The following is a 19,519-nucleotide window of genomic DNA, read 5'->3' on the forward strand; positions in this document are numbered from 1 at the left end:
GGGTCGGACTCGATGATCTATTGAGGTCCCTTCCGACCCTAACATCTATGAATCTATGAATCTTCTATCCATAATCTCACTCACTGTCCCCAAGCACCTATCCTATTGTCCAGTTAGTCCAAGCTCTTTATCTAGTGAGTCATAGTCTTTCCTCTACAGCTTTATCATTTGCAGGCCCAGTCTTCTTGCCCAAATAATCCCAGCCTAGTCTTGTCAGCCTAGATCCCATTTCCTTATCCAGCAAGTCCCAGTCCGAACCTTCTTGTCTCACAAGTCCCAACAATGTCTCTTTTTCCCTCCACCCTTCCATCCATCTCTTTCCCCCAATCTGTGCCTTTCCTTCCTCTCCTTAAATTCAAGGCAGGTGGCTAGCTTCTCTATACTTCTGGAAGCACAGTGGAGGCATAAGACAGTCAGTCTCCCTCCCCGCTTTCAATTTAATTGTCTTTTCCTACCAAAGTCAGTAGTAATGAGGAGCTGTAATGATAAGGAAAGTCCTGGGTTAGAACATCTCTCTGTGGAGATAGCACACATGCAGTGTAATCACTTGTAGGAGCTGTAATGGGCAGAAGTATGCTCAGCAGTGGGAGAACAGTTAGACTTGGCGGACACATTCTAGCAGACCTGAAGTCTGTGCAAAGTGCAGTTTGTTAGAAGCTGACTTCTTTGTCAAATTAATCTTGAAAAGGAACAAAAGGCATGGCTAGGACATGCAGGGTCACCCCCTGCACCTGATTTCAAGGTCCTGTTCTAAAGCACAGTGGCACCACCACTGAAAGAAAAGCTTATCAGAATTTCTAAAAATGGCAAAAAAGTTTCCCTATCACCTTGTCAGAGAACAGCCAAACTAATTTGGCTGAAACCTTCCAAAAATTTAGATTCTGAGTTTCCTATCATGGAAGGTGTTAGCCTTAACTGCAAAATTTTAGGAAATCTACAAAAATTAAAACCAGAGTCTTATCAGTAGCTCTGGGCAATGGTACCAGCCACCTCTTCATCCCTTCCCCCCCACCCTCCCATACATCTGCGACCTGTTTGTGTCTTTAAATAGTTACAAACAGGTGGAAGATTTTCAAAGGCACTGCTTTCTTCCTGCATATCTCTAGGGCCTTACGCAATGAGACCTCAATCCCAATGTGGTCTGGCAAAGTTCACGGATGACGCTAAACTACGGGCGATCTTCATCAGCGACTTGGACAAGGGGGTGAAAAGCACCTTGTTCAGATTCGCGGATGACACTAATATGTGGGGAGAGGTGGGCACGCTAGAAGGGAGGGACAGGCTACAACTAGATCTTGACAGGTTACAGGGGTGGGTGGATCAGAATAGGATAGGATTCAATACTGACAAGTGCAAGGTACTGCACCTGGGGAGGAAGAACCAGCAGCATACCTACAGGCTGGGGAATTCCCTTCTCATCAGCACAGAGGCAGAAAAGGATCTTGGAGTCATTATTGATTCCAACATGATCATGGGCCGCCAATGTGAGGAAGCGGTCAGTAAGGCTAATCGCACCTTGTCATGCATCCACAGATGCATCACGAGCAGTTCCAAGGAGGTGATCCTCCCCCTCTATGCGACATTGGTCAGGCTGCAGTTGGAGTACTGCGTCCAGTTCTGGGTGCCGCACTTCAGGAGGAATGTGGACAGCATTGAGATGATCCAAAGGAGGGCCACTCGCCTGATCAGGGGGCAGTGTCCTGACTCTGGGGCCACAGAGTTGCAAGCTTAAGCCTGGGTGTGTGCTTGGGACTCTGCATCCAGGATTTTTTCTCCTGCCCAGGCAGGGGGTTCGGACTAGAAGATCTACAAGGTCCCTTCCGACCCTACATCTATGAGTCCATCCCCGCTGCCAGAGGCAGGAAGTCTGCAGGGATCAAATGATCCCAGCAAGATAAACATCCAAATGCCTTTTGAATGAGTCCAGAGTAGGTGCTTGCACCACCTCTGGGGGGAGTCTGTTCCAGACTTTGGACACTCGGACTGTAAAGAAGTTTTTCCTTATATTGAGTCTGAATTGACCTTCTAGAAGTTTGTGGCTGTTAGACCTAGTTATCCCTTGGGGAACTCTGGCGAACAAGTGCTCTCCCAGATCCTGACGCACGCCCCTTATATACTTATAGGCAGCCGCCGAGTCCCCCCTGAGCCTTCTCTTCGCCAGGCTGAAGAGTTCCATGTCCCTCAGCCTCTCTTCATAAGGCTTGCTCCCTTGGCCTTTGATCATATGGGTGGCTCTCCTCTGGACTCTCTCGAGCTTACCCACATCCCTCCTGAAGTGGGGGGATCCAAAACTGGACACAGTATTCCAGCTGTGGCCTCACTGAGGCCAAGTAAAGCGGGAGGATGATATCCCTGGTTTTTCTTGAGATGCATTGGTGGATGCATGCCAGAGTTTGGTTTGCTTTGCCGGCCACAGCATCGCATTAGGGGCTCACGTTTATCTTGTGGTCAATCAAGACCCCCAAGTCTCTTTCGGTAGTGGTGCCAGCAAGCGTAGCATGGCCGAGCCTGTAAGTACAATGCTGGTTTTTTTCTCCCAAGGTGAAGTACCCTGCATTTCTCTATGTTGAATGCCATCAGGTTTTGGTACACCTGCCCTGCAAGTGTGTCCAGGTCAGCCTGTATCCCCAGCCTGTCCTCCAGCATGACTGCCTTCCCCCATAGTTTAGTGTCATCCGTGAACTTTGCCAGTCTGCATCTGACGCCTGAATCCAGATCATTAATGAAGATATTGAGGAGCACTGTACACAGTTATTTGACAGGAATATACTGTATCTACCTAGATCCAAGATGGTTTTGAATTTAAGATGAGCCTCCAATCATTAGATTCAGTACATGGAAAATTATAAATTAGTTATCATTTTCCATGTATAAAATCTGATTATTGGAGAGCCATCTTAAATTTGTCTTCCCACAACAGTTGGGGCGGGGGGGGGAGCAAGGGGCCAGACCACCACCTCTTGCCTTCCCTACCTTCCTCCCCAACCTATTGCCCCCCACAAGCCCATGCCTTCCCTTCTGTGCCTGTCCAGGGCGGGATCTGGAGGCAGAGCTGAATGTAAGCGGGAGGCGGGGTAGGGGGGAATGGGACAAATGGCCAGAGAAAGGTAGCCTGTGAGATCTCCCCGATGCACTCCCCCTAACATCCCCATTATGTGGTCTGTCTCATGCACTCCTCCTGCCATGCACCCCTTCCCACACTGCACAAGCCACCCCGGCCAAGGGCAGGTGGGGACTCAGCTCCAGCTTTGACTCTGAACCCAGGGGCTGAAGCCAGACCTGAACCACTGCCTACCCTGGGGCTGGTAACTCAAATCTAAGATAGGACTTCCCCCTCCCCTGTCCCCATTATGCTGATTGGGGGAATATAAACAAAACAAACAAACTCGTCTTTGGATTCAAGTAAATATGGTAACTGTGTTTCAAAAAAATATAAGACGTAGAAAAAGAAAAATACTGCTTGTTGAGAACTGTAATAGGTTGGCATATTATTAAATTACAAAAATCTTCATGGAAAAAATGGGAGGCAAAGAAAAGTCAGAGTGAGGGATGTAAATTATTCATGCAAGAATCTAAAAATGTGTATAGCTACCGTATTCCTGACTTTGCTGTAAAGTCTCGGTCGGTAGTCTCAGTTAATGATTCTGTCTTTCCAGTGCAAATGTCAAAAATACATTAAACACCAAAATTCAAATGAACGCTATCCTTCAGTGAGGTATATTAAAGAGGGGGTTAAATGTAAAACCTAAAGCACCATAGAAGTTTGATTTCTTAAGAAGCAAGTTTTGCTGCTTTTTAAGACAATGGAAAAACTCTAAAATAGCTGAATAGATTGTAAGCATTTACATCCTATAGGGAAAACTGTTTTACAGGAATAACTGTATCAATGTGTTTGTAAGACATAATGGCACTTACCCTAGGAGCAAGTCATTTTAAACTACAAGCAGAGATAGCTTAAGTACTGTGGTGATGGAACCTCTATCAAATGCTTGATCCAACGAAGTAAGCTTGCTGGCCCTGATCCATCAAAGCACTTGAGTCTGTACATAATGGAATACGGTTGTAGCCATGATGATCTAAGGACATAGGCAGACAAGGTTCTTTGGGTAAATGTGGTATCTTTTATTAGACCAACTAATTCATTGGAAAATTTGTTCTTTGCAAGCTTTCAGGCACAAACACCTTTCTTCAGGCATAGGGAGAGCCTGCTGGTGTTTTGTATGCTCTCCTGGGTGGAATGGAAGCCAACATGCAAAATGCAGGTTTGTGAAAATGCAAATGCATGGCTGTGAAGATCAGAGGGAATGGGAGACAATACTTGTGAGACAGGTGTGAGGGGAGGATGTTGACCTGGTAATTGAATATAGCTGGTAAAATGCAGACAGGTTACTTGGGGTTATCAGATGGCACGCAGGTTATAATGTGCCATAAATCCAATGTCTATATTTAGTCCATGATTTTTTTTTGTATCCAGTAGACTTATGAAGTGAAGTTCATAGGTTTATCTACAAAAGGTGTTTTATAGATTCCTTTTGAGGATTAGAACTAAGAGATTGGAGAGAGAGTGGTTGTCTTGTGAGAAGTGTGCACCCACAGGTAATTGGGTATTTTTGTCTTTGATAGATTTTCGGCATGCATTCATTCTGGTACATAGTCGTTGTTTGGTTTCTCTTACATATATTCCATCAGAGCATTTAGTGCACTGGATGAGATATTTCTGGAGGTACAGATGTAAGATCCAGAAATGGTGATGATTCTGTTGTGGGATGTAGTTATTGTGGGAGTGGTGGAGAAATGTTTGCAGGTTTTACATTTCTTGTCCCTGCCACCTACGTTTTGCACATTGGCTCCATTCCACCCAGGAGAGCACACAAAACACCATCAGACTCTCCATATGCCTGAAGAAGGGTGGTTGTGCCTGAAAGCTTGCAAAGAACAATTTTTCCAACTATTTAGTTAGTCTAATAGATATCACATTTACCCAAAGAACCGTGTCTGTCTATGTATATAATGGTAAGCATCTATGCAGTACCACTGATTTCATTTGGAATACATGCATGCTTAATACTAAGCACATGCTTAAGTTCTTGGCTATATTGTGACTGGAGTGCTCAGTATCTTCCAGGATCAAGCCCTTTGTTGTTAATGTATCAGTATGTGTTATAAAGCCTCAAATTAAAGTGTACTTAATATGGCTGATGGTCATTTTAAGTGTATACACACAACAATATATAGTCCAAATTCCTGGGTTTCTCAAACTAAAATATATCTTTATTCTTTTAAATAGGCACTCTTTATTAACACAGTACTAAGTAAAATAAAAGAGATTATTCAAGGAAAGTCCTCCAGAGAAAACACAAAGGACAGTGTTGATAAAAAAGATTTATCCCTGAAATACGAAGATGCAGCAAGATGTACAGTACCCTCTCCAGTGAAACACGTCGTTTCTGAATTTCCTGTTGAAAATTCAATAAGCAGCAGTATTCACATCCTACATTCTGCACTGGACCAGGAAAAATCCACTGTAGTTCTACATGAAAATTAAGTCGTATGGCGAGCTATTTGCTGGTATGCTAAATATACCTTAAGACTCAAAGGAAATAACATACTCACACTTAACATTTACTGTTAATAAAAGTATCAGTTGATACAAGTGGATTAGTATCTTCACTATTCCCATCTAGTGAAAAAAATGAACATCTTTCTTTGGAATCATGTCATTCAGCATAGTTATATTATGAGAGGCCTATTATGAATGTTTTTGGTACTGTAGTCTACAGCAAGTTTTTCACTGGCACAGAAAGCTAGTATGTTAATATCCCTGATCTTGCGTGAAAGGCACGGCTTTTTATTCTGGTGTTTAATATATCAAAGTAAATACTACTGGTCAGTGTCTAATACTTAAGTCTACTAGTAGATTATGAGTAAACTGATTAATGTGTACTTTGTTACATTTACTGTGACTGAACCATTCTTCTCATCCAGATTGTCCTGCCTTCATTGTACCACAATATTTAAATTTTCCAAAATGCTATGTAATTTAAAAATTATCATATTCAGTTATGTCAGAAACATGAACAGAAAAACCTGCTTGGCTTCAGAGCTGACAAAATATGCTCTTCTACATTCTATTCTGCAAAATTCTAGAGTAGCAGCAATACCATTATGTATGCTATATTTTTTAATATTTCCATACAACTTTAAAGGCCAGTTTTGAATAAAGTGAGGTCCAAACTTCACAAGCATGTGTGTGCCTACCTTCATAATGCATATGTATCTTCTGTATACACACATAAGTGTATATGTAAGATACCCAAAGCAGTGCTTGCAAGAGTATCAAGAAAGTCTGGTGCTCAAATGAGAAAAACTTATGGTTGAGGAGCAGTAGGTTGAAACGGAACCCAAGTAAGACGGTACTTCCTTTTGTTTGTCTCCCTAACTTCTATGAAAAAGTTGGAGCCCAGGCATGGTCTCCTTTGATCAAAGACTCACAACCACAATTAGTCAATTCAGTAATTTAAAAGTGTTCCTTGATTTCTCACTAGCACTAAGCTTTCACATTGCAGCAATCCTGAGTAATGCTTTTAATAATCTCCAATTTGTCAGAAGACTCCATCCCATCCTGAATGACAGTTCTGCTCCTTAGGGACAATGAAACTTTTTAATATGAAAGCAAAGCTTCTGTCAAGGACGCCAAGCTTTCTGTGTGGGCAGATCTGAGACTATAATGAATTCCCATAGGAACAAAAGACCATTAGAAACTTCTGCTCCAAGTACAAGGCACACTTCTTCAAAATAAACACAGCAGTGTGTATACTTGGCAAAAAAAAAATGCCAACCTGAAAAAGTACTATGTTGCATGACAAATTTTCCATTTTGGGGACAGCATAAGCAAAAACAACACACGCAATAGCTGCTAGTCACGCTGGTTAATGCACTACCAGAAGGAGTTCAGACACTATAAGAGAGATGAGTACTTGTACCAAGAAAAACGGGTAATCACACATGCAGAAATAGGCATGAAAATGCACGTTAAAATGTAGAAGTGCTTTGTGTGATGAAGGAAGCTAGGTGAGCTGGCTTCTAGCCTGCAGTCCCACTGGAGAGCACTTTGTGGGGCTCAGTGGGGGCAGGCTTTACTGTAAATAACGCTTGCAAACTGTTCCCTAAGTAGGTCCTTGTAACAAGTGCTGTTCCAGGGGAGGCCATGGTGCCCCCTGGTGGCCACTCAGCCCTTGTCTAGTCTGTTTTTCTTTGAACACCCTCCTCTTCACTCACCCTCCCCACCTTGATATTATCTTTTAGAAAAAAAAGGAGGCTACCCTGGGGCTTCCTAAGCCTGATCTCTCTCATGACCACAGGTGTCTGTGGTCATTGCCTTAAGGGCCAATTGCATGGCTCCTCCTGCCCCTTAACCATGCCCATGCCTCGCAGGTGGGGACCAAGGTGGCTCCTCGCCGCACTGGACTGGGCCAGAGGGCTGCACACCCCTGGTTGAGAACTGCTGCTCTATATGCTCTTTTCACCCCAAGGGCAGATCATAATCTAAGACAGCAGGGCACAGAGACTGCCCCTAATTGGTTCCCCATGACTTAATGTTTCATTGTATTGGATGACTGTTGTCCCCAGGGTATGACTATAGTTTTGTAACTGTTTTGTTGCATGTGTGGCTAACTGAGCCAGAGGATAAAGAGGGAAGCTCAGAGAGAGCTGGAGAAAAGGTCCCAGAGCGGACAGAGAAAAGTCCAAGTGAAGACAGGGAACTGGAATGGCACAATGAAGACTGTTTTGAAGCAGCGTCTACTGTGCTGCTTAGGACATCAGCATCCTGATAACCTTCTACTTTTAAATTAGAAAATACCCTCCCACCTTCCCAGGAGCTGCCTGAAAAGGAGCTCCCAGAGGTGGAGGATCACTGGGGAAGCCGGGGACTGAGAAGAGCCAGAGTCCCAAAGTCAGAGGCTTGCCCCTTGTGAAGCCACACTAGTGCTGACTGCAGGGGGCCTTCTCAGGGGACGGAGACTGAATAAAGCTGCTTCTTGGGGAAGTCCCAAAGAAGAGCTTTCCTCTTCCCCTTTAAAAAGGGGAAGGTTGATCTTTTCCTTTGTTTTCTGTGACACCTTGGGCTTTAGGAAAATCTGACCCCATGTTAAGATTGTTTTTTTAAAGTATGCAGATTTTCCTCTGACCTGGAAAAGTCAATCAAATTTAAAACTCAGGATTATATGGAAGGTCTGAACCAGGGGTGGCCAAAATACAGCCTGCAGGCTGGAAGTAGACTGCAGAGGGACTTTGTCCAGCCCACAGCAGACCCCTCAGTTCCACCTGGCCAAGGTGCCATCTGGACCATGGTGTGTCCTGCTGCCACCCTTGGGTGCACAGCAAGGCTAGGTTGGCTGCTACAAATAAAGTCCAGCTGCAGAGCCCGGTGGTGGCAGTTGCCACCGCGGCCAGCCCCACCCCTGTGGTACTGGCAGGGACCTGTGCGCACAGCCCCAACTTCGACCTGCACCGGACCACCTACCCATGCTGAGCAGCAGCAGCAGCAGCTGGACAGAAGCTGCTGTTAGGTCTGGGGCAAAAGCAGCTGCCTCCCTCTCGCCACTGCTGGGCCTTTCTTGCTGCAGCTGCCTGGAACCTGTGCCTGGTCTGCCCTACAGCTCCTCTCCACTGCCACCACTGCCAGGGTGAGTCTGGAGTGGGCATGGGGTGGGCCAGGGTTGGGGCTGTGTACTCAGGTGCTGCTGGGCACAGGTGCAGAGGAGCCACAGGGTGTGTTGGCTGCAGGCTGTTGGGGTTTTGACGGCGGGAGTGGCATGGGCTGCTGACTAGCTTGTGAGTTCCCTTGAACTGCCTATGGGCCCAAATAACTGCCTGCTCCTGGTCTAAATTATTTGATATATAAGAACAAGTTTTATCCTTAAATAGATATTTAACTTAACTTTGTCAGCTTGCTTTATGAATAATTATAATATAAAGAATAATATCCTAAAATATTTTTCCTACTGAAGGATTAAAAGATTTAACTCCAGAAACTTAGTTTCTAACACTTCCCACATTACAGACAGATCTAATATATACACACACACTACATTTATATTTTGTGCAAGGCAAGAACAAAAATAAACTGTCATAATGGTGATTTACATATTAGAGACTCACAGATATATCCTTATGATGTTACACATTTCTATGTTCCTGAATGTTTTCAGAGCAATAAAATTAACAGTGACATTTCATTTTATATCAACATCTAAAAATAGTTTACATAACTGCATACAATTTTTCTTCATCTTGTAATTGTGATGCCTTCACTGAGTATTCGTTAGTGTTTGCGTTTTGGCCATAAATGTTGATGTTGGGTGTTCTATTATTTTTTCTCAATGGACCCTCCAGTCTTTTTTAATTTGTCTGCATAGAAATCAGAGTCAAAACTGACAGATAAGTCAGGAGGAGTCACATAAACATTTCCATTGTCTACAATAACCCTATGAATTCTTTGCTTTACTCCTTTGGATTTCCATTTTGGTGTGGCTGATGGCTCCGTAGGGTCAATTGCTTGATACAATCCTTCTCCTGTTGCCAAGGTAATTTTATATTTATGCCAGGGACAAATAATACATGGCTGTCCATTGATATCCTAAAAAAAACAGAACGCGATAACTCACTGGAATCTGACTCTTCTCTGTGAAATGTCTCTAAGCCAGAAAATGGTCTTGTGGCCTAGTTGTAACATCCTGTGCTGTCAAGGTAGAAGCATCAAGTTCTATTTTCAATAGCATAGTTACTGCTATCCCGGACTGGACCACTGGATCAGATAATGTGGGAGGTTCTTTCTACCACTGCCCAATGTTAGGCCTTCTTCTAAATCTTTTATATGCATTTACCTGGCAGTACTCTACCATTGTTGGGTAGAGCAAGAGAGGGGAAAAAAAGCAGGATTCTGACCCCAGCTAATGGTCGTTTCTATCTCAAAAAGAGAATATACTTAAGAAGGTTTTGGGGTTTTTTTAATCCTAAATGGAGTAATGCTGTTCCAAAGTGTCTTTTAACAGAGAACATGTTTCTCTGGTGTTCACAGAGCAAAGGATTTCATAACTGTTCAACAGTGTCAAATAAGAATTAGGCACACATGATTAGGCACTTAGTATAGTGTTAGTCTAAAGACTACCTGGCCTGGGTTCTCTCTCACACCACAAGGAATTGAGAACACTCTGGACTTTGAGAAGTTAAGGACTAGAAAAGAATGATCCTTTGAAGAGAGAAGATGACAAATTTTGCTCTACTTACACTAGTATAAATCCTAAGTAAACCCACTGTTTTCAGTGGAATTACTCTAGTGTTACTGAGAACATAATTTAGTGCAAAGTGAGAGAGTAGTTTAAAAATAGGGATTAAAAAGTGCGTGAAGAGACTTTAAATGACTCTGTGTGTGTGTTACTTTTAGAATGTTTACATACCTCTATATCAGCGAGTTGTAAAGGACCTCCTGCATCTAAAATGTAGTAGAATATGGAGTTAGAATCATGACCTACTTTAGATTAATTTAAAATTGTTACTTATAATAAAACAAAAAAACCAAAACAAACTTACGATAACAGCGAGAGTCCAGGGCATAAAATTTCTTTTCATAGTAGAAAACAACAACTTCTCTACCATTCATGCTGGCTATTACCCTTTGGGATCTTTTTATGTCTTCTTCTCTACCAACATAGACAAGAGAATCAGTCTCCACTTTATCAGCTTCTTTGGTTGAATTGTGTGAATCCATGCTCTTTAAATAAAAATATTTAAAAAAAAAAAAAACAACATTTTATAAAACAATATTTAGGGTTGTTACACAAGAATACTGCAGATACTTTTCATTCCATCCAGGAAGAGCACACACCAACTGCTGCAGCTTCCTTAGCCTGATGAAGGGTTTTTGAACCCGAAAGCTTGCTTAATAACTATTCTCCAACCATTTGGGTTGGTCTAATAAAAGATATCAAATTCACCCAAGGAACCTTGTCTGCAGATACTCTGGCCATTCATAAAACTATTTACTCAAAATGTTCATAACCACATTTTTATCTGGATAGGCACTAATAAAACATACAACCTGCCTATTAGATAAAAGAAGTAGTTTCCTGGTAGCCATTTCAGTAAAATCCATGACTAGACTTAAGTTTGTGTTATAGCAGCAGTGAATCCTACATGTGTGACTGACATTAAACAAGTTCTAAATGACTTCTCATTCCTCTTGTGCCATTCTTAACCAAATTAAATAACCCTTTATTCTCCATATAAATAAGAGCAAGGGGAGTTAATCCACAAACTACAAATCAGTGATTTTCAACTAGGGTACCACAAAATCCTTTTAAAGGTGCCAAGAGGTACCACAACATATTAGCACTTAGGTCTGCAAAGACCTACATACGATTCAAGAAATAAACCCAGAGATTTCAAATAGGAATCCACAGTATCAAAAGCATTCTGACCTGTTACAGTCCGAGGTTTTTTTGCAACAAAAGAATTGCTCTGTTATTTTTCCATGCTCAATAGTAGTTAAATTATTTTTTGAACTGGGGTACCACTACATTAAAAAACTTACAGAGGGGTGCCTTGAGACTAGAAAGGCTGAGGGATAAAAAAGGATGCAAAGCCCAAATATTTCTACATAGTAAAGAAAATAGATAAAGGGGGAGAGGCGCCACTTTAAAGGAAATGAATCTAGTTCTGAAACAGACAAGAACATCTTACTCCTCAGCAACACAGCAAGCCGTAGCAATACCTTAGATCCACACTAGTGTACAGCAGAGATGGGAAAATGGATGAAGGAGTGAAGCTTCAAAGTAATGAGTTGTAGCCTCAGTTTGTTTCTATGTCCCCAACACATCCAAGGCTGCTATTTTTCATATATAACTGCTTCCTGAAGAAGGGTTTTCTGTGAAACAGGCCTGCATAGCACAGAAAAGCAGGCCTTACATGAGGCATGGGACTGCTGAAGAAAACTTGCCAGAGCTGATAAGAGGATAACTGGAAAGCTGGGCTGGGCTGATAACAGAATATCAGAGACTTCTGAGAGTTCTACTTGCTACTTTTCTTCTTATAGTACATCAATTAACACCTTCTCCAGAATGCATCTCTCCATCATGTTCATTTAAAACATTAGGGGTTATTTATGACATTCCTGTGGCTCTTTGTGCTTAGCAATTGCATAATTTCTAATAAAAGCTCTCATGGATTGTTATAAATAACAGTATTTAACAGGCTAGTTACTAGCGGATTATGTATTAGCCAAACAGTAGCATAGCTTCTTTGAATAATCCAATCCTCTTCAATTACAGGCAATACTACAAAAATCTTAACTAGCAAGAGAAACATGGTGACTGTCACTCATAGTTGTGAGAATACATTTCCCTCGAGCGGGCCGGGAGCGACCCGAGCCCTTTTTCGTGCTGCACGCGGGCTGTGGCCAGCAGCCCGGGCATGCTGGATCGGAGAGGGAGGGCGACGAGCCGGAATTAGGCACAAACGCTTAGCGGTAGTTTTAAAGATTGTTTACTTACACCGAGATGGCAGTGGTGTAGGCTGGAAAACTTGCTTGAGTTGCGGTTACAGACACAGACAACACGGACGGTCGCGTGGAGTTTGCTAGGCTCCATGGAACAGAGCTCCGGATGCTCTGGGTGAACGCACCACCAAAATCGGAATCGGAGATACATCTTATAAAATTTGCGCTCGAAGACGGGAAGAGGTGGGCGATGGATCAGGTTGCCAAGCTCCTCTGAATCTCACACAGGGTCTCTATTACCCTGCCGTGTATCCATAGTCCCCACGAGATGGATGTGGAGTCCTCTTCGGCTTGGGCGGAAACTGCTCAAGCCTCTTATATGGCTAACAGGCCAATCGTTAGCCGCCACTTGGGAATAATTTAAAACTAGCCAATAGCGGGGAACCAATTTGCATGCGGTGGCGGGAACTCTTTTGCACCATGCATTCCTCTTGCAACTTGAGCAATGCACTCTGCAAAAGAAGCTGCAGAAAGGCAGGAAACTCGTCCCTGCACCGGGGTTTTCCTCTGTAACAGGAAACTCTCCCGTGCAATGAAGCTGCAACTTGGCGGGGATAATTCTGGTGCCGAAGCACACACAAAATCATGCCTTTGGGTCATGACACCTCTGAGGGGTCATGTTTCTTTCATGACATGACTTGTTTTGTGAATACGCATAAAGCAAGTGTAACCTGGGCGGTACTTCAAGATGTACACCCTCTCCAATCAAAGGGATCAGAGCAGGTGCACAAGCGCTGTGGGAGGTGTAGGGACCCTCCTTCCCCTATAGAGCAGAACCAGATCACCAATGGGGACTTAACCATATACCTTTTAATGAGAAAAAACAGTAGTGGGAACATAACATGTATAAACCAGGGGGTATAGGGGACACTATGACACCCCAAGGGGGCAGGATTCAATAAAGGGTAGGCACTTACACTCGTAGACATATTCATCCAGTTGACAAAAGACAGGTTTGACAAGATATAAAACACAAAGAGCAGAACAAACAATACTGGTTGGTGAAATATAAAATGTACAAAATACAAAATGTCAAACAACAAGAAGTATAGGGCCTAGATACCTGGAGGTGAGGGAAAACGCAATGAACTCCTTCCACTGCAACAAGAATTGCTCAGTCACTTTGTTCACCCCTACCTGACCCAGCTGGGACTTAAACTCAGATCACCCACATGGTAGACAGAAACTCTCCCACACAGCCACCAGTGGTGGTACTGCTCCAAGCTGCTAGGGGTTTTGACCTTCCAGGAGCCCTTGCCTCATGTCAAGCTTCCTGGCCTCTTGCTGGAGGAGCTACAAGCAGGTTGCTGCAGGTCCAGCAGGTCACTGCTCAGTTTCTTGCTGGAGCTGGGGAACCTCTCCTGCTAGCTGTAGCCTCTCATAAGGGGATCCTGGAGCCCAGTGGGGAGCCTCTCCTGCCGGCTGTACGCCACGATGCTGAGGGTCCAACTGCTGCCTGCAGGTCCCACTCCTTAAGGTTTGTCTGGGGCAACTGCTTCTGCCCCACTGGGCCAGCTCTTTGAAAATCCTTTCTCATAGTCCCTCACTGGTCTCTCCCCAGTCAGCTGAGCTGCCCCTTTTATCCCCCTCCAGGTGACCCAAGGGGCCAATCAGGGGACATTGATGGTGAGTCTCTGGGGCCTGATTAATGAGGAAAGGGAATCCCAAGCCCTTTCAAAACCCCTGGGCCAAATCATTACCAGATAGCCCATCACATAAAGCATTCGGACTATAAGACTGGAAATCAGAAACTACCTAATACCAGCTCTTCATTGACAGAGAGTGTAACCTCCAGCAGATCACAGACCAAACTTCAAAAATGAGGTGCCTGCAATTAGGGACCCATCCTCAGTGAAACATTCAAATATAAATGCCCTAGTCAGGGGTGGCGCTTAGCACCCAAAATACCTACCACAATCAAGGGAAGTGGTTGTCAACTTTGCAACCAGGCCTCACTTATTTGACTGCCTAACTAGGTGCTCAAGCGTGAAAATTTGGTTCAGACTCGGTTTAGATCAACAGCTCATTTTGCACCCACATTTAAAGACACAGGCATAGTCACTGTGCTAACTTGAATTCACAGCTTTTTCCTTCTGACACTGGATTAGGCAGCAAGTGAACACCTACAATTAGCTGAAGACTCAATACCACCCAAGGAAAAGCCAGTATCCACCAGAAATGTCCTCAAGTTTGAAAAGGCAAAATACAAAAGTTACAGAGGGGACTGGCTCTCAGCAGTGACAGAAGAGCAAAGCATAAGAGGGCCAAGCAAGGGATTTCTGACACTGACAGCAGTAACCAAGCCACCTGGCCCAGCGTCCTGATGTTTTAATGGCGCATCAACACACTTTAGTTAATGCACATTAAATCTAGTACCTCCGTTGTAAAGAACCAGGAAAATGCTAGGGGTGCACTGATAGAGATTTTGGGGGCCAATATTGATGCTGATTTTTAAGGAGGCATATCGGCTTGTACTGATCCAATTTCCGATGCCAGGCTGGGACCAAGGCTGTGCAGACCTCTTCCTGGCCCATCCCGTGCAGATCCCGAACGAGCGGTGCAGTGGCAGGATCCACCCCAACCATGCACTCCCCGGACGAGCCGTGGCTCTGTCCCACCCAGGCTGGGCAGCACTTGCCCAACTCCACTCCTCTCTTTCCGCAGGGACCTTGATCTGCTACCCCATGTCCCTTCCCTCCCCCTTCTCTTTCCACTACACCAGACTTACCAGCCCCACACAGCTCTCCAAGCTGCCAGGCTGTGCTCCTCGCTGCCTACATGCTGTAATGCGGCTGTGCACATGCACGGGCATTTATCGGCCAAATTATCCACCAAACCAGACCAATTTCCAATACGATCAATTTTCTTTATATTGGTGCCGATCCAGTATCAGACTAATGGATGCGTGCACCTCTAGAAAATGCGCAATAGAGAAAGCGCATGGTTTTTAGTGACCAGAACTCATGGTAGAGGTGGTATCTTTTATTAGACTAACTAGATTTTTGCAAAATTTTCTTTAATTACAAGCTTTCAGGCACAAGCACCCTTCTCCAGGCACAGGAGAAAAGAGACTAAACATTCTCCTGGGTAGAAATGAAAGTTCATATTTCATAGGAAAGTCAAAGGTGTGGTAAAATCTCCTGTTTGGAACAGCTCATTTTATGCAGGTTAGGCTCAGAGAAAGGCTGGGCTAGTCTGTTTACCTCCAACTTGCTTGGTGCAAGCAGGATGTAGTCATATTTCCTTTAGGTTTTGGTGCTACATATGTCACAGAAGAGTAGAAGGATGGAAGGCTCTACTGGGCAGGAATTTCTTATGTGAGGAGGTTTTTAGTGATGCTTTAAGGCACATTACTTTAATGCACATCAGCAAGAGTCCATGGTTTTTAGGGACACTAACGCACATTAAAGTGCACGTGTACACACCCTTAGAGCCAGCCACGCCCCCGGCGCACCGAGAGCAATGAGCTCATCCTCGGGCTGCGTATGCAGACGCGCTGCGAGCGGATCACCCCCTTCCAAAAACGGCCGCTCCAGCCCCCACCCCACCAGCTCCTCCGCTTGCCCTTCGGTGCCCGCCCCTGCACAAGCAGGACCTGAAGGGATTTTGGGCTCCGTTCCTGCCCACCCCGCAGGCCCCAGCGTCCCGCGGACGCCCGAGAAGAGCAGACAAGCAGCCCCGCCCCCAGCCGCGAGCGAACGCGCGCACAGGACACGACAGGCCCCGCCCCCTTCGTGAGCCACGCCCACCCGCCTCGGGGCCGCCCGAGACCACAATTCCCGGCAAGCCCCGCGGCCGGCACGGCCCAGAGTTCCCGCTCGCAACCGGAAGCGCTGGAGTAGCGGAGCCGGCACCTTCCCCGGCGCTGGAACCTCGGCGTCTACTCGCCACTTACCACCCCCGGCGTGGGTGGGGGGGATCTCGCAGCAGCACCACCTGACAGAAACCGGGCTCTTCCGTGGGTGGGGGAAAGACCGGGTCACGTGACTCGCTTGGACGCAGGTGCCTGCGGCGCCGCGAGGCGGGGTTGGCGAGCGCTGCCGGGGGCTGCGCTGGCCCCTCCTGAGCACGGGGAGCGCGAGACGCGAGTGTGAAAGGAAAGTCGTCAGCTCTGACCAGCCAAAGGGCGTCTTTCTCTCGGGGCATCTCCCTGGGGCTGATACGCGTCTGGTCCTGAGCACATCAGCTACTTGTCCGCGTTTTTTAGAGAAAAATAATTCCCAGCAGTAAGTAGTGGGGGGGGAACAAAGAGCCTTAGGATGCGGCGTTAAATCCCTGGGATTTGTTTCTTACCCGGCTTTTTATAGGTATAAGACCATCCATTTCTTTCCAAGTTTCGTAGGCTGTTCGCGAGTGTAGGGTCGTAATGAATTGATGACATTGTAGTGAACGGAATTCAAAAAAATGTCTGTGGTACTTGTTGGCTTCCCCACTTACCCCATTGCTCTTTGATAGGGCTGCCCCAGCTCCCTGTAGCAAGTCCTCAACAAGTGTGTGCTACTTTTCCTTCCAAATTTTCCACCTAAAAAATCTGGCTGGGCATCTCCAGTGCACTCTGCATCCAGCCCTTCCTGCTTGGGACGCATCCTGGGGGAGGGAAAGGGCTGCGTTCCCTTAACGCCACTGACGTCCACAGTGTGCACACAGGTGAGCACCTACCGCTCATGCAGCAGGTACTGCACTCCTGGGACTTGATCTGTAAATAAAAGCGAATAAAAGGGCTTGGGATGGTGACCTGTCTGGGTCAAACACAACGAAGTGGCATTCTTTTTTATGCAAGGTAGTTTTTCCTGTGACTGGGAATGAGAGGTGATATTTGACAACTGCAAGCATGCCGCCACCGCCTCTGGCTGAACTGCTGCTGTATGCGGTTGGGTGTGTACGTCTGAAGACATACTGCCCAGGCTGAATAATGGGGGCAACACCATATGTGGGCATGAAGGAAACATCAAGAATAATGATAAAAAGCAGGTGATTTCATAGAGCTGTGTTTAGATCAGTGCTTTTCAACTAGTGTGCTGCAGCACAAAGAGCTCCCTGGTGTGCTCTGAGCATTTCAGCATGATGAATAGGAAGTTCTCCAGCCACTGCCTGGAAAAAGTGGGAAAAAGTGTTAGTGAGATACTCACAGAAGACTTGCACATGTGTTAGCTGTGGGGAGGGAGAGAGGGGAAAAAACTAACCAAGCAGGAGGTACAGGTTGTAGCCAAGTTGGTCCAAGAACATAGACAAGGTTCTTTGGGTAAATCCAATCTCTTACTAGATCAACTGAAATAGCTGGAAAAAATTCTTTGCGAGCTTTCTGCTTGAAATGGAAAAAGAGCGCACACACTGCAGACACTTCCTCAGCCTGAGGAAGGGTATTAATACTAGAAAGCTTGCAAAGAAAAATTTTGCCAACTACTTGAGTTGGTCTAGTAGGAGATCAGATTTACCCACAGAACTTGTCAGCTAAGGAGCAGGTAATTAATCTACTGCCATGGTTCCCAACCATTTTAGACTGTGCAGTAGCAAACCGTAGACTGAAAGTGACTATGCACTGGCAAACTGCAGTCCAGAAGCGGCAGCCAACCCTTTTTTTATACTCGGTATATAAAAAGGTTGGCTGCCAGTCTGCAGTATGTGAGTCACTTCCGGTCCTGCAGCCAACCCTCCTGCGCACCAGCAGCCCGCCCTTCGTGGCCTGGTACTGGGCTACTGCTTGGGGGCTGCGAGCCTCTGATCTACTGCATGTGCTGGCTGTGGGGCCTGTGCAGTTGGGAGCTTCTGAACAGCTGGGGGAAGAAGGGGATTTTGCCACAGCAATGAGCTCATAAGTCGGGATGGGGCAAGCCTTAACAGGTGTGCCATGGAAAATGTAAGTGCCTTGGGATGGAAAAGGTTGGGAAACACTAGAGCAAATGACCACATGCAGACCACCACCACAAAAGTGGGGCTTCTTCATTCTTGCAGCTTCCCATTAGGCAAACCTTTGAGAATCAACATTTCTAACTCCCAGTGGGAGTCCAGAGGAGGAAGATAATTTTCATCTTCCTTGAAACTTTTCCTGTTACTTTTTCCCCTTAAAAATGTGGTTTCCTCCTTTAACCTCTTCTGAGTCACTTTCTTCGGGGTGGATGGAAGTGAGCCTGCCTCAAAGTGCCATCTGGTGGAACTGAGCCTGAAAGAGATGGGGGAGAACCTATTCATCCGTTTTGGATCAAAGCACAAATCGTCCCGGGAGTAGCAAGCGCGGTTTGCATCAAATCTTTCCCTTCCCTATCGCACCGTTTGAAAGGTGTAGGAAAGCCCCGTGGCGAGGATCAGGGTCTTCCGCAGGAGCCCGGCTGCTGCCTATTAAGACCCGCGAACAGCTTTCGCCTCGATGTGCTTTGATTAAAACAGGATGCAACAGTGCTCCTGCTAGCCTCCCCCTTGCGTTTCCCGAGGGGCGGGTAACTTAACAAAGGCAGCGCGCTACATCCTCTGTCCTGCTTTGGCTTGCATCCAAGTGACCCCCTCCTCCCCTAGGGTTGACAGCCGGGGGCACCTCCTCCCGCACCCCCGCCACGAGCCGCGGTCGCGGAGACAGCGGGTGATGCCTGGGAGGGAGATGGCGCGCAGGGACACTCCTTGCAACAGGTGCCCCGTCTCGCTTGCGGCTCCCGGGCAGGTAGGCTAAGAAATGCGGCGGCTGGGAGCGAGGAGGTAACCGCGTGGTGCAGGCGAAGGAGAGAGGCGTGCGGGGCTGGCGATGCTCGCACCTCGGGCGCCTACAGGGAGAGAAGCGGGATTGTGGAGGTGGGGGGAAGCCGTCGCTGGGTGGAGAAATCCCAGGCGCGCTCGCTGCGGTGTGTGTGTGCACAGCCCACCCTCCCGCGGGGCCAGGCGGCGGCAGAGCCCCTCCATATGCGGCGGGGAAGCGCCGGCCGTCCTCGCGCTTCCCAACAAAGTTGGCGGGTCCGGGGGCAGCCATGGAGGAGC

General features: G+C 46.1%; 2 protein-coding genes across 2 annotated transcripts in view; one reads left to right on the top strand and one right to left on the bottom strand.

Moving 5' to 3' along the window:
* The window catches only part of SPATA9 (spermatogenesis associated 9), a 39,964-nt gene extending 32,404 nt beyond the window's left edge, over positions 1 to 7,560 (top strand). Inside the window, exon 10 of the mRNA XM_006019712.3 lies at positions 5,288 to 7,560. Coding sequence (XP_006019774.2) covers positions 5,288 to 5,545 — 258 coding nt within the window. The 3' untranslated portion in view covers positions 5,546 to 7,560. The remainder of the gene's footprint in view (positions 1 to 5,287) is intronic.
* Positions 7,561 to 9,059: 1,499 nt separating this feature from the next.
* Positions 9,060 to 16,582, bottom strand: RFESD (Rieske Fe-S domain containing). The gene is made up of 4 exons (XM_025199114.1): positions 16,452 to 16,582; positions 10,594 to 10,774; positions 10,461 to 10,495; positions 9,060 to 9,640 (listed from the first exon to the last, which is right to left on the bottom strand). The coding sequence occupies exons 2-4, from the start codon at positions 10,769 to 10,771 to the stop codon at positions 9,371 to 9,373; spliced, it is 483 nt and encodes a 160-aa protein (XP_025054899.1). The 5' UTR covers positions 10,772 to 10,774; positions 16,452 to 16,582; the 3' UTR covers positions 9,060 to 9,370.
* Between the last annotated feature and the right edge of the window lie 2,937 nt (positions 16,583 to 19,519).

The sequence above is a fragment of the Alligator sinensis genome, unplaced genomic scaffold (assembly GCF_000455745.1).
Source record: "Alligator sinensis unplaced genomic scaffold, ASM45574v1 scaffold223_1, whole genome shotgun sequence".
Taxonomy (NCBI): Eukaryota; Metazoa; Chordata; order Crocodylia; family Alligatoridae; genus Alligator; species Alligator sinensis.

What these genes read in the sequence shown, in the direction of transcription:
- RFESD (XM_025199114.1), bottom strand. Translation starts at nt 10,771, where the DNA reads ATGGATTCACACAATTCAACCAAAGAAGCTGATAAAGTGGAGACTGAT. An exon ending in CCTGGACTCTCGCTGTTATC is followed by an intron (nt 10,496 to 10,593) that starts GTAAGTTTGTTT and finishes ACTACATTTTAG; the next exon opens with ATGCAGGAGGTCCTTTACAA. An exon ending in TACAACTCGCTGATATAGAG is followed by an intron (nt 9,641 to 10,460) that starts GTATGTAAACAT and finishes TGTTTTTTTTAG; the next exon opens with GATATCAATGGACAGCCATG.